Source organism: Athene noctua, chromosome 4 (genome assembly GCF_965140245.1).
Source record: "Athene noctua chromosome 4, bAthNoc1.hap1.1, whole genome shotgun sequence".
NCBI lineage: Eukaryota > Metazoa > Chordata > Aves > Strigiformes > Strigidae > Athene > Athene noctua.
Genome location: NC_134040.1, coordinates 28,937,761 through 28,954,130, shown reverse-complemented (window position 1 = coordinate 28,954,130; position 16,370 = coordinate 28,937,761). Strand labels below are relative to the sequence as shown.

Genomic DNA, 16,370 nt, shown 5'->3' with positions numbered 1-16,370 from the left:
ATATCCTGTAGTCTCTTTTCTAAATAATCCCTATTCGTATCTTTCACGTTACTCTCTTATTCCTCCCCAGTGCTTATTTTAGACTCCCAGTTCATTCTACATCAGGTCTATGGAAAGAGAGAGAAAATCATTCAAACAAGGTCCTTTTCATAAATGGATATGAATAGGAAGACTTTCTCTTCCCTAGACACTATCATTCAAACATTTTTTCCAGATTTTTTTCAAATACTTCTTGTTTAGATTAAATGGTTAGACAAAAATGACTGAAGTTGGCAGACAAAGCAGAAATAAAAGGCTTGAAATGAGTTCTTCAAATAGAGGAAAATCATGCTACAATTCCCTAGAAATATATCACATATTCTTTATAGTATTAAAGGTTGTATATATCTGGAAGACATTACTTATGCATTTAAAAATGAATACATGTTCCTTTGAAATGCAGTGATGGCATAGTGTTTAAGGTTTTAACGGGGCTGTTAAGGGTTTTGATAATAAATAACCAGCAGTGCAGTTTGAAACCACAACCCTCCTTCATAAGGGAGTTTATTCAGATATTTTCAAGAATCCTGTTCACACCTCCCAAAGACCTGAAAGGATTTTCTGGCCGTCTGCTATTTACTTCTACGTTCTGTGTGTTGTATACATCAGAAGGCAAGTTTTGTAAAACAACAAATGGACTTAGTTTATACATCTGTGCAGTGAGATTTGGTGTTAGATACACAGATAGTGAAATACTTTTACAGAGCCTGAGTTGTCAGTGTTTGTGATTGGACTGCTGAGGATTTTTTGGGAGAGAATTTCATCCTGATCTCTTTTAGTCCTGATATTGTTAGATTTTTTTTTTTTTTTTCTTTTGAGCAGAGATAAGTAGAAAGTGCGATGGACATGGCAGAAATGTTGTTTGTCCAATCTGGTAGATAGGCCTATGTAAAGCCAAGCCATACAAAGGTATACTTCAAGAACTATGAGGTTTTGTAGGCTGTTGTAGTGTGTTTGTCCTTGTGTATGCCTTTTGCACCAGCATAAATCTGTCCCACAGACAATAAAATGACCAGGAAAACTAACTAATGCATTGACTCTTCCACTGTAAAGCTTATTTCAGCATTCTTTCAAAAGCTACATACAAATTCTTAGCGAAGAATTTGGTAAATTAATTTGCAGAAGTTCATTCACAGACTTGTACTCATCTATCAGATTATAGCAAGAATGCATATACTGGGCAGATTATTTTGCTTTGAATAGAATTTTTTTGAGTTTCCTGTCTAAAACTCCTTCCTGATTTTCTTGGAAGTGTTTTTGATACTTAGTTACATAACAGCCATGTTAATATTCAACCGTACTAGTTGTTTACTAATATTGTTAATGTTTTTAAGATAAACTGAAAGAAAAATTACACATTGCCTTGTATATATAACACCAAGAATGTGCTTTTCAAGAACTAAAATTAAGAAATTATACTAATGTAAAAATAAATATTAATATGAAGCTCTATATTAGCTAGGTGAGATTTAGGTCCATGAATCTTATGTGTTCATCTCATCAGCGTATGAACCACAGCATTTCTGACTGTCTTTAAGGAATCAATAAAAAGATATGTGTGCCATTTTCCCTCTCCTTATTTTTAATATTTTGTACTTGCCTGTTTAAAGTTTTATATTTTACAGTATTTTAAATTCAGTTTCATGGTGGCTTTTATGGTATGTCAGTTAATGGCTTTAAAAGTGGTCAAGAAAAAGCCAGACTTTCTTTAGAGAATTGACTGAGAAAAATCTTTACAAGTAAGGAATAAGGAACTCTGGCCTGAACTATTCACTAAACAAAATGCTGTGTTCCAGGGAGTGATTAATAAAATGCTCAGTCTGTTCCACAACAATACTGCTTGCTAATGGACACTCACAATTTTTGAGATGTTTGGAACATTTCCATCTTTAGTCCAGATGCAAAGACTGCCAAAATCTGCCAACCATTAGTTGAGAGGATGAGAGTACATTTTTTGTTGTTTAAACTCTTCCCATTCAAATCTGGCCTTAGTGAAAAAGAATGCCATGTAGTGAGGAGGGATTACTTATACTCAGGTCAGTTAAAGCTTATCCCAGACTAATGTCTTTTTTTACTGTGCATACTGTTATGCACAACAACTGCATACTAAAAGAAGAATGCAATTCCTTCACTATTTTATTCTTCTGACCATTGAATAGGCACAGGCTCAAGTGTTTCTTAACACTGTAGTAAGAATTTCATCATCTGTACCTAAAATTTCATGTAAACTGGTATAATACATATCTGAAAGATTATGTTTAATTGTACTGTGTCAGACCCCAGATGTGAAAGATCCATTTCAAAAAAATCAGTAGAAAGCATTTGCTTGTCTAGAAATGATCGCAGGAATCCTTTGTAGTCCTGGAAGTATGCTCTTGTGATTTTGTGGATATCACACTGTATACTGGAGAGTGGTTTGGTAATATCCAGAGACAGCACAGGTTTTTTCATATAGGAGAATATCTGCAGATTGTATTAAAAGAGTATCAGGTATTTGAGTCTTTTTTTCCAGAGTCCAGATTTATGTTTCTAACAGAATGTTAGTCTTACTTGGAAAGTAAATTTTACACAGCATTTAACCACAAAGTGGTAGATATATGGAATAGGAAATAGTTACAAAATCTTTCTGTAGCATCTTTCAATAAATTGTGATTTTTTATCACATTGATTATATTCAAAATACTTTTATTGTTTCCTGTTTTCTCATCTGTTTTGTATGCTCATCATTATAGGAATATTCATGATCATAAGTAGAATAAATTTGACTCAGGAGGGAACATGGGATCAGTGAATATAGCACTGGGATGCAAAAGGCATGGATTGCATTTTGGTTTTCATAATCACTCTGTAAATGGACTGGGACAAGTTAATTTCAGCTCTGTGCCTTTGTTTTCCTTCATACAATACTGAAATCACAATGCTTCCTTTGAAAAATGCACTGAGGTCTGTAGAAAGATAAGTTATTTAAGGACTATGTGAGATTTTATTGTTGTGGTAAATGGAAGGAGAAGGTGTTCATGACCATTCACACCAAACCTTGGTTTATGCCCTGTTTCCAGCTTCTAAATGGGATGTTCTGCAAATAAAGACTTCTGTCATGGATTGGACAGAGACATTAGAATTACCTGTGGATATGTCAGAGATTTATCAGTGGGATCTTTCAAGGCTGCAGCTCAGATTCTCTCCTGCTTATTCTACTTCCTAAGCAGTTGCCATGCATCAGATGTGTTTTTTGAAATGTTGCTGTTTTGATTTAGTGTCATTTTGTGTCTGCTTTATTTTTTTTTTCTCTATTTTATTTCTCTTGTAATTCTTTTTATATATGTTGGAATACAGTGAAGAAGTGGGACCTTTGAAATTCTTTATTGATGGAAACACTACAAAAACTTAAGTTTTGTATTGTAATCGTTTACTTGCAAGGATATATGTCAAAGGAACCTGTAGGACTTATCCCTGACTTCTGTTGAATTTCAGTGAGATTCAAAGTCTTACTCCTTCAGGCTCTTCTTTCCAGTTCTTTATACCTCAAACATCAATCTTATCATATATAGCAATGATTTACTGTCAAAGCCCCTCAGATAGAAACCACAAGGAGGCTTTTAGGGCAATAGTTTTCCTTGAATTACCTGTTATTTCTAACCAGATTTGATATATTCCCCCTGCTTCAAGCACACTGTTCCTCCTGCTCCTGCTCCTCCATGATTTTATGTGTTTTGTGACTTTCCCTGGTCTACAACTGAACTGATAGATAACTTGGAATTTGTAAATGGGAGTTTAGGTGGCATATTTATCAATTAAACCAGCATATTGAATGTGGGACAATTGAATGTGATTGTCCTGGTTCAGCTAGGATAGGGTTAGGTTTCCCCAGCAGAGAGAGAGGGGGAAGGGATCTCCAGCCGGGTTATTCATACCATGCTGGGGTCAGGTTCAGGGGTGGGACCTTTTTACTTGCTCTTTGGTGGGCTTGATGGCGGGAACCTGTTTCGTGACCCTTTAGCAGTATTTCTCTGTATATCGTTTGACCTGTTCACTATTATGGCTGTTTATTGTTGTTATCATTGCTACTGTTGTTGTTCAGATTGTTTTACCACACTGTTGTATTAAATTTCTTCTTATTTCAGCCCGGGTCTGTGCTTAACTTCCAGCCCGACCGGCCGCGGGTGGGGGAGGGGCAACAGCAACGTTCTCTCCGGTCCCGGCAGGGCTTAAACCATTGCAGTGATCTATCGTAAGGAAATAGGCACATTACTTGTCATGAGGCAGTGATGAGAAACAGTAAAAAATCAGGAATAGTGTCAAAGAAGTACATATTTAAGAAGTGCATAATTTTGTACTTCAGAGATATATTTACTAAATATTACTAGAGATAATAGCAACTGGCATAAAAGACACCCAGGCAAATGAATTTTTTAGTGTACTGTAGTGTTAGTTTTATTTAATATTTGTTTGAGTAACTATAACTGTAACTAGAAAAATAAAAAAATTGTAGTCATGTAAGACCTCTTAATATAGCTAAAAACTTCACTTGTGGTTTTTGTCAGGTTAGTTTATAAGCACCCCACTACATAATTCCAAAAATATCTCCACAAGAACCTGCCACAGTTCCTAATGACAACTGATTTCTCTCCTGCCCCTGCCATGTTCCTTCAGGTAACAAAATTCTCTTTCCTTTATTCCACATGCTTGTCTTTGCCTCTGGTGATGACCTGGAAAAGGTCTTTACAGCTCCTTAGCTCACAGACCAAAGGGTCTGAAAAGGACTGTTGCTTCTTGCCGTCTACTCAGCACTCCTTTTATACCACCATATGATTGACTGAGAACAAAACTTAAGCCTTCTTATTCAGCACACAAGGGGGCCAGCAGAAAGAGAAGGGGGCTAAGTTCCTTGAAATCACTTTTATATTGAAATCACTTGAATATTTTATATTGGTTAAATTTTTTCAGGGCATGTCCATTCAAAGATAATTTACTCAAAAATGGTTTATGTAAACTGTAGCATTTGCAGAGTAATTGTAATAGTACAGACTGTTGTAACATATAATACTTTGAAATCATGATTCCATTTTGCACCTGTCCCACAAAACTGAAGTTGCACCAAGGTAACGTTTGCCAGTTCACAGAATACAGTTTGCTTCCAGCAAAGTTTTTAAGTGCTTCCATTACCAATTTATATGCTGTGCTGACAATATCAAACTTCTAAATCCATTTACAGATCCAATTTTAAGTTAGTTAATTAATTTACATTATCAATGTTTAATCAGTATTTTTGTTTGTTTGTTTAGAAAAGTAACAAAACCCTGTAGATGGGATATCCAGCACTGGCTGACACAGGCATCTAGTCTAGGTCATCAGTCTGGTTTTGGTTGTATCCTTTTCTCTAGACTGTCCTTCCTTCCCAAATTAGTCACTAGAGAAAAGTTAAGCAGACTGTGTGTTGTCTGTTAATCATCAGTCCTACCTATGTACCTTTGTTAATAAAATCCACACCACTACAGAGCTTTACTTTCCCCTTTGGAAAAATCTTCCTATCAGTCTGCCCGAATGTAGTGTACCCTTTATGGGTAGCCTTGTTTACTTCTTCCAATCTCAGCCATTCTCTGTGCTTTTGAAATGCTGTGTTACTCTCCTTTGGGTGCATCTGCTGCAGGAACTATTAATATCCTTCTGTGTATTTTTTTCTTACTTCTTAATGTAAAATATCTATGTTTATTGAAATTACCCTTGTACCACATACTATGTGTGTCAGGTACAGAAATCTAAATATTGGAAGGGTTTGACATACAAACAGCTGCTATCAATCACAAAGGAGAATATCGTACTCTTAGTAAATTGACTTCCTTTTTATTATTCTCAGTATTATACAGTTTTGTGTGGTAGTTTTTCTCCACTGATAATTTTACCGATGGAATTTTTGCAACCAGAGCTTTTCTATTTTGACCATCAGAAAGCAGATGAATGTTTCATTGTGTCAAAAAAAGGTATATCTTTATTCCATTACAGGAATACACAATAGATGTTTTCTTCCGTCAGAGATGGAAAGATGAAAGATTAAAGTTTAAGGGCCCAATGAACATTCTTAGATTGAACAACTTAATGGCCAGCAAAATCTGGACCCCAGACACATTTTTTCACAATGGGAAGAAGTCGGTGGCTCATAACATGACAATGCCAAACAAGCTTCTACGAATCCAAGATGATGGGACTCTCTTGTACACCATGAGGTAGGTCTTTTCATCTGTTCTCTATTCAAACTATTTCTCAATGTGATTTTTCAAGATAACAGTTAAATAAATTTCAGGAGGACTCTTCTTTGCTTCATTTCTGTCCCAGCAGAAAGAAAGCTAGGAAAACAAACGTTTTGCTTCCAGTTCTGTTACAAGTCTGTTGGTTGATTATGATCAAGTTAGATCAGTTTTCCTACAAGTTCCTCAGTTTTCTTACCTCTTGGAGACCTTCAGATGGGAATCACTCTGTAAGAATTGTTAAGAATACTCAGTTTACCAACTCCCATCTTAGAACAATTAAAATAGTATTTGACTTTTGACTGTTACTGTACCCATTGTACCAACTAAGTGAGCCCTTAAGCAAATTCATTATTAAGATCAGTGCCAATAAAAAATAAAGAGGAAGAAGAAAGGGTTAATAAGGCCTCAAATTCTTTCCAGCAAGAACTACTGTTATGCTGGACAGCTGGACATAAAAATATGTCTTACTCTCTAATAACTGTTTCTTTATATCTAATTAAAATATTTTACTTAGACTTTTTTTTTTCATGCTGTGCATAATTAGCAGCTTAGATAAACACTTATCTGTGAAAATGTATTAAATTTGTTTATAAAATAATTTATAAAAAATTTTACATACATATGTATAGACATAAGCAGAATTTTTATATGACTGATTTCTTCTTTGATTACTCTTGTTGCAATAATGTTGCCTATATGCATTTTTAATCCAAATTTCCAGAAACCCAAACTTAGTTTCTTTTTTTTTTTTTTTTTAGAATTTTTAATACATTGAATTTGTTGTGAATGCAGATTTAAAATCTCCAGCCTATGAAAGATATAAATTGTGACCTGTAAAGCAAACATGTACTGTGCAATTTTATCCATGCAACTATACAAACATTCCTTAACCTGATTTACTATAGAATTCCCAGACCATTACAGGATAGAATGTTGATGGGTAGACTGCTAATAATGTTGAATGATGCAGTGGTTGGAGAGGTTCAGAAAAATTTGCTGGAAATAAATTGAAACCCCCATTTATAGTATTTTTCCTTGGACTCAAATCAATATTTTAACTTGTATCTATATAAACTGATTGAAATTCTCTCCCTCCAGAAGGTGTTATAAATATATGCTACAAATAATAAGAAATACTGTTTGAAACAACTGTGAAGAATTTAAAAAAACCCCAACGGTTTCAAACTGTTTCAAATTATTTTTTATAGTATTAATCCCCATATTTGTTACTGGAGTATTGCTGGGATATTTTCACAGAATGAGCAAAAGTGAATGTATTGTTAACATACTGTCATGCTTATACATAAAAATTATGATCACAAGTAACATGGAGAGCAAGTAGCAGCAATCTTTTGAAAGAACACCAACAGGTTTTTTTCTACATCTTCCATTCAAACTGTAAAAAATATTAATTCAGAAAACTATGGAGTACAGGTTTTTTTGCAAATTAACTGTATTTTGTGTGCTATTGTAATGAGCCTTTGGGAGCCATACAATCACACATGTGCCTCAGAATATTATGAGAGAAAAACTTACTGTTCTTAATAACCTGCAGTTACATAATTTATATTTTCATTTAAATGGCCTTTGCTCATAGTTTTGAGGTCAGCTCTTTCAGGTTTTTGATGTGATAAGTCAATGCCTTCCAAAGGCATAAAAGAGAAGAAGCAAGAGCTGATTTAAATTTTAATTAGTTTAATATAGCATTTTAGTTTCATCTCCTAAATCAGCATGAACTCTGTTCATTTCTGTGGAATTGATTTTCTTGTCCTGATAACTGACTTAAATGCATAGCGGTCTTTTGCCTTTCAGGCTTACAGTCCAAGCTGAATGTCCAATGCACTTGGAGGACTTCCCTATGGATGCTCACTCATGCCCACTGAAATTTGGCAGCTGTAAGTATATAACAAGAAGTATAGCCTTTTGTTAGTGAATATCTAACATTGCTCAGCATCCCTTTGTTTCAGTAAGTTGTTATATGAGAGGTTTAAAATGCAAGATGGTACTTCCAAAAAAACCTGTAACCTGACACATCTAGATCTCTTTTCTCTATTCAGTATTGTGTCTTCTATTTTAAAGCTTTCTTGACTCCAGTTAACAATAAACACTATGCACCCAGTTCAGCACCACTGCACTGATCTAATTTTATTCCAGCATGCAAACCATACCAATTGAATGCATACCTAGGTGCATGTAGCTTGTGTAGTATTAATGAAGAGAAGAATAAAGACTTCAGAGAATGGTTGTTTTCATTTATTGAAACATTTGTTTTCTCTTTATTGTTAATGATATTTGGGTTTATATTTTGTTAATGAAGGCATCAACAAATGGCTTCTTGTGGATAAAAAATTTCACTCATTAGCACATCTGCATGTTATAGACAGGTGGACTTTGATCTCATTAGTATTAACAGCAGCATAACTTCATTTTCTTATATTACAGTATTAATTCTTCTTTATGAATTAGGATCACATTATAGATATTTCCTCGATTTTGTACACTAAAAGTTTTTTTTGTGTGTGTGGTTGTGTTGTTTTTTGTTTTTTTTTTTTTTTTTGTTTTTTTTTTTTGTTTGTTTTTTTTTTCTTTTTTCTTTTTTTTTTTTCTTTTGGCTGCAGCTTATGTTCTCTGCTGGGCCCAGGAAAGGGAAAGGTTTTTTTAGGAAACTGGTTAATACCTTTAAATTCTGGCTGATTTTATGTTAATTGCAACCCCCACAGGTTGCAAAACAGGTGATATGCTGCCCCTAAGGACATTGTTAACCAGATTAATACTGTCAGAGCACTGTGCACACTCTCTTCACAACCCTGACATATCCCCTTTCCTTGGAGTTTGGAGCAAATTAAACCAAGCTTGTGTTTCTGATGGTGTTTCCACACTAGAGGGAAATTTTATCTGTGGAGATAAAAGATCATTAGAATTACTAATAATAAAAGCCTTTTTTTTTCCCCCTCTAAATATTATATTTATGATACATAATACAGCTTAACTAACACTAGAGATGTTAGCTGAAATTGGCTACTGACTAATAATATTTACATATATATGCACAGCAGGGTATGTTTGATTTATAAGGTGTGGGAGAAAAAAAGACTCATATGTAGCCTCAGAACAGCTTAAAAAAGCCCTGTAATAATGAAACTGATACACAGGCCAAGAGGCTACTTTTTAGTACAACTTAATTTGCATTCCTAAATTGGAAACCCTTCTGACTAGGTATATTAGACTTTGTATGAACAGTTTTCTCCTTTTTCTTCCTTTTTTTCCCTCTCATTTATTTGTTTGGGATTTTTTCATTACTAATTTGTTCTTTGTTCTCTGTCCATGGTTTCTGGTTTTCTAGTAAGCAGTAGAATTTAAACTGTAAGCAATGTGATTTTAGAAAAGTTGTCTTTCATTTCCCCTGTAGTCACCTGTGCTTCATCCTGTTGTCCCATCCAGGGGACTCTTATTTTGAATGGCTTCACACTCATTTCTTTACCTAGAACTCATTTCTAGACTACTGTGCATTTTTCAGCTTTTATTCTGAGATAGAATTTGAATGATGAATAGTGGTGAAAATAAGCAGGAATCCCAAGGATTTTGGTTTAGCTGAGTCAAGTCTGCTTTGTCACAGCTCTTCATATGCTGCTAATCTTACATTGCTAGGAGGATCCTTGGCCTTATGAATGTCTCAGATATCTTTTTTTATAGATAAAAGTCAAACTGAAGGTATTGGAGAATCTGTAGCTTAATAGATTGTCTGTCTTTATTCTTATCAAATGTCTAACCAACAATGGGGAGGATAGGGACAAATCAGCAATTGGCAATACTGCTGTTATACGTTAAAGCAGACGTCTTCTCGTGGGAAGCTGAAAGATAGAAGGGAAGTGTTAAAAATCTCTACATGCTACCCACCTAGATTTTGTCAGTCATGCAATTTATGGCTAGTTGCATGAAGCTTCTTTCTGGATCTCCAGAGATTTCCTAAGTGAAAATGTTTGCAGCTCAACAGAAATGTTGCTTTTCTTTCTCACTTCACTACAGTTATGGTATAAGACTTTAAATGCAGTTTTCTCAGTCAATCAGAATGAACACACAATTTCTTATATCAGTGGTTTTTTACCCTTTTCCTTTCACAGTCCATTTGTTAGTAGGGTATCAGACTGGAAAAACTTGCAGGATATACTCAATCTTTTTATTTCTTACTGGAGAGGCATTAATGCTTTTTAAAATACAGTGTTGATTTGCTTTCATTCTAGTTTATTTTGACAGACCTTAAGCTAGATACATGCTTGATCATGAACGCACTGAGAGAGCAGCCTGTTTAATGTCAGTGTGTCCCACAAAAACATGCCAAGGAATGAAATTTAAGAGGGTATGCAAGGCAAGGCACAGAGCCACTACAAGTTTAAGGGCATTGTCACTGAACATGGCTTCCCATATTTAGGTATGAATTTCAGCTAATAATAAAATATTTGTGATGCATTCCCAAAGAGGAGAGTGGGGACAATGGAAAGTCAGAACAATATATGAATGAATTTTCAGAAATGCTGTGTGTCCTAAATCTTACAAATTGTTGTTTTTTTCATCTAGCTTACCATGAGTTTTAGGGTACATATAATATCTAATCTCTGACAAGTTTTTTAACAGTGTAGAAGAGATGCTGTTTGTAATTTAATAGCAATAAATTGTGGTTAATAAAATCACAAATGAGTGCTCTGTTCCCATGATGCAATGGGAATTTATCCTGCAGTAATACTATTTTAAATGGCCAAACATATTTTTTACCATATTATTTTAAGCTTTTGGGGTGGGTCATTTTGTTGAAAAATAAGTAGCTCTTACAATTCTATGAGTTTTAATGGAAGCTGTTTAATTTAAAATGCTGATAAAATATTTTATTTCCCCACAGATGCATACACAACTTCAGAAGTTACATACATTTGGACTTACAATGCTTCAGATTCAGTGCAGGTGGCACCAGATGGCTCAAGATTGAATCAGTATGATCTTTTAGGCCAAACAATTGGAAAAGAGACAGTTAAATCAAGTACAGGTTAGTAAAAGATACTTCGAAAAAAAAGGCACTGACCTGGCTATGAAAGGCATTGCTGCTGGTGTTAGAAGGCTACTGAGAAACACTGTTGCAAAATGTGAGATATTGGACACAGTTTATTAATGTATGGTACAAGTGTCACATAGCAGGGCTTCACTGATTCTTTCAAGTTAATAAGTAACTGGTGATAGCAGAGGTGCACTTGTCCCCAGTAACATTTAATATTACCTGGAGCTCAGTCTTGAATCTCAATGTAGACTGGGATAATTGTTTAACTTCATATGGTAAATGACACCTTTTGTCTAGTAGATGGTGAAGCATGCAAGTTTCAACAATTTTTCCCTTCCAACATGTTTTTGGCATTAAACACTGGATTATTCTACCAGACTGTAGACTATGTTCCTGCATGTGCCAGGCTGTGATGAACTCCCATGATTGCCTTCTGACTGTAGAGTAAGTTCTCAGGGTGCTTTTGTGTGAACGCAGAGAGTTGTTTATGTGCAGAAGCCTGAAGGACTGAAGTTTTTGTCAGGTGTTACAAGAGTTCCTGTAAGTTCCTGAACACTGGTCTTTCCTGGAGATCAATTGGAGTAAGATGTAGTTGGACCCAAAAACTTTCTTATATTCTGTAAGATGTTTTCTACTACAAAATACGTTCTGTGCAATTTAACCCTAGCACATTTGGTTTTTATAAACATACCAAACTTTTACCAAAGGGACTTTCATAAGATGATAACCTTTTGTTTCATTATATTTTGTTTGTTTGTGGCACCTAGGTGAATATACAGTAATGACGGCTCATTTTCACTTGAAGAGAAAAATTGGTTATTTTGTCATTCAGACTTACCTACCCTGCATCATGACTGTCATTCTCTCTCAAGTGTCCTTCTGGCTAAACAGAGAGTCTGTACCTGCCAGGACAGTCTTTGGTGAGTATACTGAGTAGCATTAGCTTTGTTGGCAACAGCTGAAGCTGCTAGGAAGCATTTCTGAAGTGTGCTTGGTAAAGGCCTTTTTCATTCAAGTTAGTGTGTTTGTAGAATGCGATGCTTTTTCTAGTTCGAACAGCTTTCAACTGCAGCTTACAGATCTCCTGAGAACCCTAAAGTTTTTAGAAATTATCACATAAGAGAGAATTGTCCATATATGCTTGACTCTCTTAAGAAGAAAAAGTTTTCACAGAATGGAAAAAGATTATAATGTTTATATTTTAAAAGTAAATTTATATTATTTTCTGAAATGTCTTACCTTGATATTATCCAAGTATTTTGGTACTTGGTAGATGTGGAGGTTTGAACTCAGCTGGCAGCCGGCAGTTCACCTCCCCCTCCCCCTCTGGTAAGATAGGGGAGGGACAAAAAAAGAGGATTCATGAGTTGAATTAAAAAAAAAAAGAATTTACTAAGTATAACAAGAGAACAAGAGTAACAATAGTGAATTCAAAAGAAAATGGGTAAAATGCAACAGTGGCTTACCGAATGCAGCAACCGTCCCCCACAGCCACAATACCCCCGGACCCCGAGGAGAGAGCGAGGCCCACCCCACCTGGGCATGACATCACATGGTGTGAAATACTCCAATGGAAATTAAGTCCATCCTGGTCGAAACCAGGACAGTAGACAAACATGTTTCTAAATATATTTGTAAATTAAGCAAATTAAATTTGAATTTTTTGAATTATTGAATGTGTTAAACTTTACAAGCTGCAGTTCTTTAAAATAAACCCTATTCTGGGGGTTTGGCAAAACTATCTCACTAATTCAAATTAGAATGTACTATAAGACAACAAACAGCTTCAGCGCTGTAAAATGATGGTGTTTCGCTTACAATAAGGTTTGCTTTCTTCTTTATTAAAGCAAAGTAACAAATATATTTCTTATTTGCATAAATTAAACATATTTTGATTTGTTTACTTTTAAAGAAACAGAGACTAGCACAACAAAACATAAATAATACCTGTGTGGAATCAGCCATCAGAATTGCTGCAGAAAATTGTATGATTACGCAACAGTAAACACCATGCACTCTTCAAAAAATAGGCCAAGCTCAAATGCATATTAAGTATGATGCACAAAAAAGCACTTACTTTCTCTCCTGGTAGAGAAAATGCCACACAAAACATTGTGAAAATTGCAGGTTTGAATATGAGCCTTACTGAAGTCAGATGAAATGGGTCAGTGGTTTTAGTGGGTCCAGAATTCTCCCATGTTTTTCCAGGCAGTTATTAGGCAGATTTTTGTTTTTCTTTCTTCAAAATCTCCTGTGAATTTGTCCATTTCTGCTTATCAAAGTGCACATTTCAGTTTTCCAGCCTTGCAAGTACACTGTCAAATGCTTCTATATCTCTGTCTTTGCCCTTTTCTGTACCTCCTCCTATACATTTAAGACGGTGTAACTGGTTGTCCAAAAAAAAATCTCACATCTTCTCTTCGTAAAATGTGCCATTACTGTGTTGTTGATAAAAAGGTGCTACATCAGTAACAAGCACTAGGATATTTTTCCTGGAATTTTGTGTCCCTTCCTGCATTCCTCTTTCTTGTTCTTGATTTATTTATTGTTTAATTTATGTTTGTTTTGTTTCTAAATAAGTAACATCTGCATGGCAGCCTACTGCTTTACTCTCCTGGGGGTTTAGCATAATATGGCTAATGAACAGTGTCTTGTTTCAGGATGTCTTGAGCGAACTGGGTTGAGTGGTTGCAAGAACAGAACCACACCACCCAGTGACATAAAATCTAAGATCTGTTTACTAAGCACAATGGGTGTATCAAGGAGTTAGCAATTTCTATGCTAGTATTTTATTTCTGCCACACACATGCACCTCACACACCAGTCAGAACTCCATCCCTTCCAGGACAGTTTAGACTGGCACCCTTGATCCCAGGGGAACAAGACATGTACAGGCTCTGCCTGATAGAACAGCCTAGTCCCTGCATGCAGCATTTGCACTTCAGGCTTAACCTTCTGTGTTGGGTTGGATGTCCTCTGAGGAGCTATTTCTTAACATTCTTTTACAGTCTAGATGAGATTGTCAGCATAAGCTGCCAATGGCCTCTTTAACCATGTAGCCCCAGGAGAATCTCCCAGTCTTTCTCCATACCTGCTGGCAGCAGTTGTCACTTGGATTTCTGATACCCTCTGGTCTTCTGCCTAAATGTGTTCCAAAAATGTGAAGTTAGCCACAGTTTCACAACAAAGTTAATCTATTGCTTCTTAATGTTTTCTGGCTCATACTGAATTAATCTTGACAGATAGAGCTGGACAGATAAGAGTCAAGGTCTCATTTGAATGGTACTTTCAGGTAGAGTCCACCCAGTGACACATGAAGCTCATGTTAAAGTTAATAAAACAAGCTACTTCCAGCAGGGAATATAAACACTGCAGGAGATTTTACTTTACATTTTTATTGATCATACTTAATTTTTAGTTTTTATATGGAGTAGTCACTTGCTAGATACTTGCTAGATGGATTATATAATAAATATATCAGTATTAAAATACAGTTAAGTAGAAGGTACTAGTTTCGATAAGGCTTTTTTCAGAATCAATGAGAAATTTATTTCAAATACCTTCTTGAGAGCTACCAAGTCCCTCAAAAGATGTAACTACTGGAGTACTGTTCTTTTCAAAAAACATAGCTTCCAGTTTTTCAAAGCACCACTTAGCATTTTTTTTTTCATATTTGAAAGAATTTACTTTTCTTTCCCCTTTCTATTCTCTCGTAATGTAGTTTCAAGTTCTAGGTTAACATTAAGGGCTTGGGATAATGAGGATTCTTTTATATTGAGCTCTCTAATCCCTTTCCTTTATGGCACTATTTAATATTGCTGACCTAAGCTATCCCAAAATTAATTATGGCTTAATGTCATATTATATCAGTTTTGCTTTAAATTATTGGAAGAAGAAAGTTTTATCTTCATTAATTAAATAAGTCTTAAATGTGTTTTCTCTAGCAGATAAATTTGAAAAGAATTTGATTGCATTTTTAACAAAAGGGAATAAGCCTGATTCATAATGCCTTCATTTAGTGCAAGATTACAATCTGTTTCATTTAGTAATGTGTTTATTGTTACGCACTTAGTGTCAACAATTTTAGCAAAACTAATCTTGTGCAGTTTATTGAATTCTCACTTCATTTTTAATGGGTCATAACATTTAGAAGCATCACATATATTTGAATAGCAGCATTAGATACAGGTGACAGAAAAATCAGAAATTAGTTTTCTTAGTGCTACAGTTATGTATGTGTTTTTAACTCACATGGAGTAGGAATGACAATGTTAAAATGAACGTAGTTAGATATATATTCTTTGATACCCAACGCAAGCAAGAACAACAATGAATAATCGTATTATTTTTTAGTACCTTTTCCAAGATGTAGAATTTTAAATTCACATAGCTATGTTCTTTTGTGAGGGCTATTATTTAGGCCTTTTACTTTCATTTTTAAAGGAGATGTCCACATTCTAACATGAGAAGACTAGGACATGATTTAGCTGGCTGAAATCTGTTCAAATTAGAAAAATTGGTTGATACACAAGAGGTGTAATTAGGCTCCAAAACAACTTGTCCCTCTCTAGGAGTAGCCTGAATTTTGCATACAAATGTGGGCATAAACTAGTCATCATGACAGACTTTAACCTTAATATTTATGTGCTAGCTCCTTTCCACTGTATATTTTTACTTAGGCATTTCTAGTTTTTCAGTTCGCCTCTTCTGCTGTTGTGTGGCAGTGCCCTATGCTGTTGAGTGACAGAAATTGGTTGACCAAAGGTGGCTGTCTAACTTTAAACACATCTTGAATCGTATCCATATGTCCTGGAATCCAAAATACGTCAGAGATGGTATTTTCCACATAGTAAGTTTGGTGTCAGTGAAAAGCATTGAATTTGCAGACCTGGACATGGGTATCCTCTCTCCAGTGAATGGATTCCATTTCAAAAGTGGGACCATAAAAAAACAGTCCTAGGCAATCAGATAGCTCCAGCCTTCACCTGAATAGATAAAATTGTAGTGATAGAAGATATTTAACTTTTATAGGCATG

The 16,370-nt window shown here is 35.1% G+C and overlaps 1 protein-coding gene across 3 annotated transcripts in view; it reads left to right on the top strand.

Annotated features, from left to right (window-relative positions):
• The window catches only part of GABRA2 (gamma-aminobutyric acid type A receptor subunit alpha2), a 66,000-nt gene that overhangs the window by 35,319 nt on the left and 14,311 nt on the right, over positions 1-16,370 (top strand). For all 3 annotated transcript variants that reach the window (XM_074904729.1, XM_074904731.1, XM_074904730.1), the window contains exons 5-8: positions 6,043-6,263; positions 8,100-8,182; positions 11,182-11,325; positions 12,102-12,254. In XM_074904729.1, the coding sequence (XP_074760830.1) occupies positions 6,043-6,263; positions 8,100-8,182; positions 11,182-11,325; positions 12,102-12,254 (601 nt within the window). The remainder of the gene's footprint in view (positions 1-6,042; positions 6,264-8,099; positions 8,183-11,181; positions 11,326-12,101; positions 12,255-16,370) is intronic.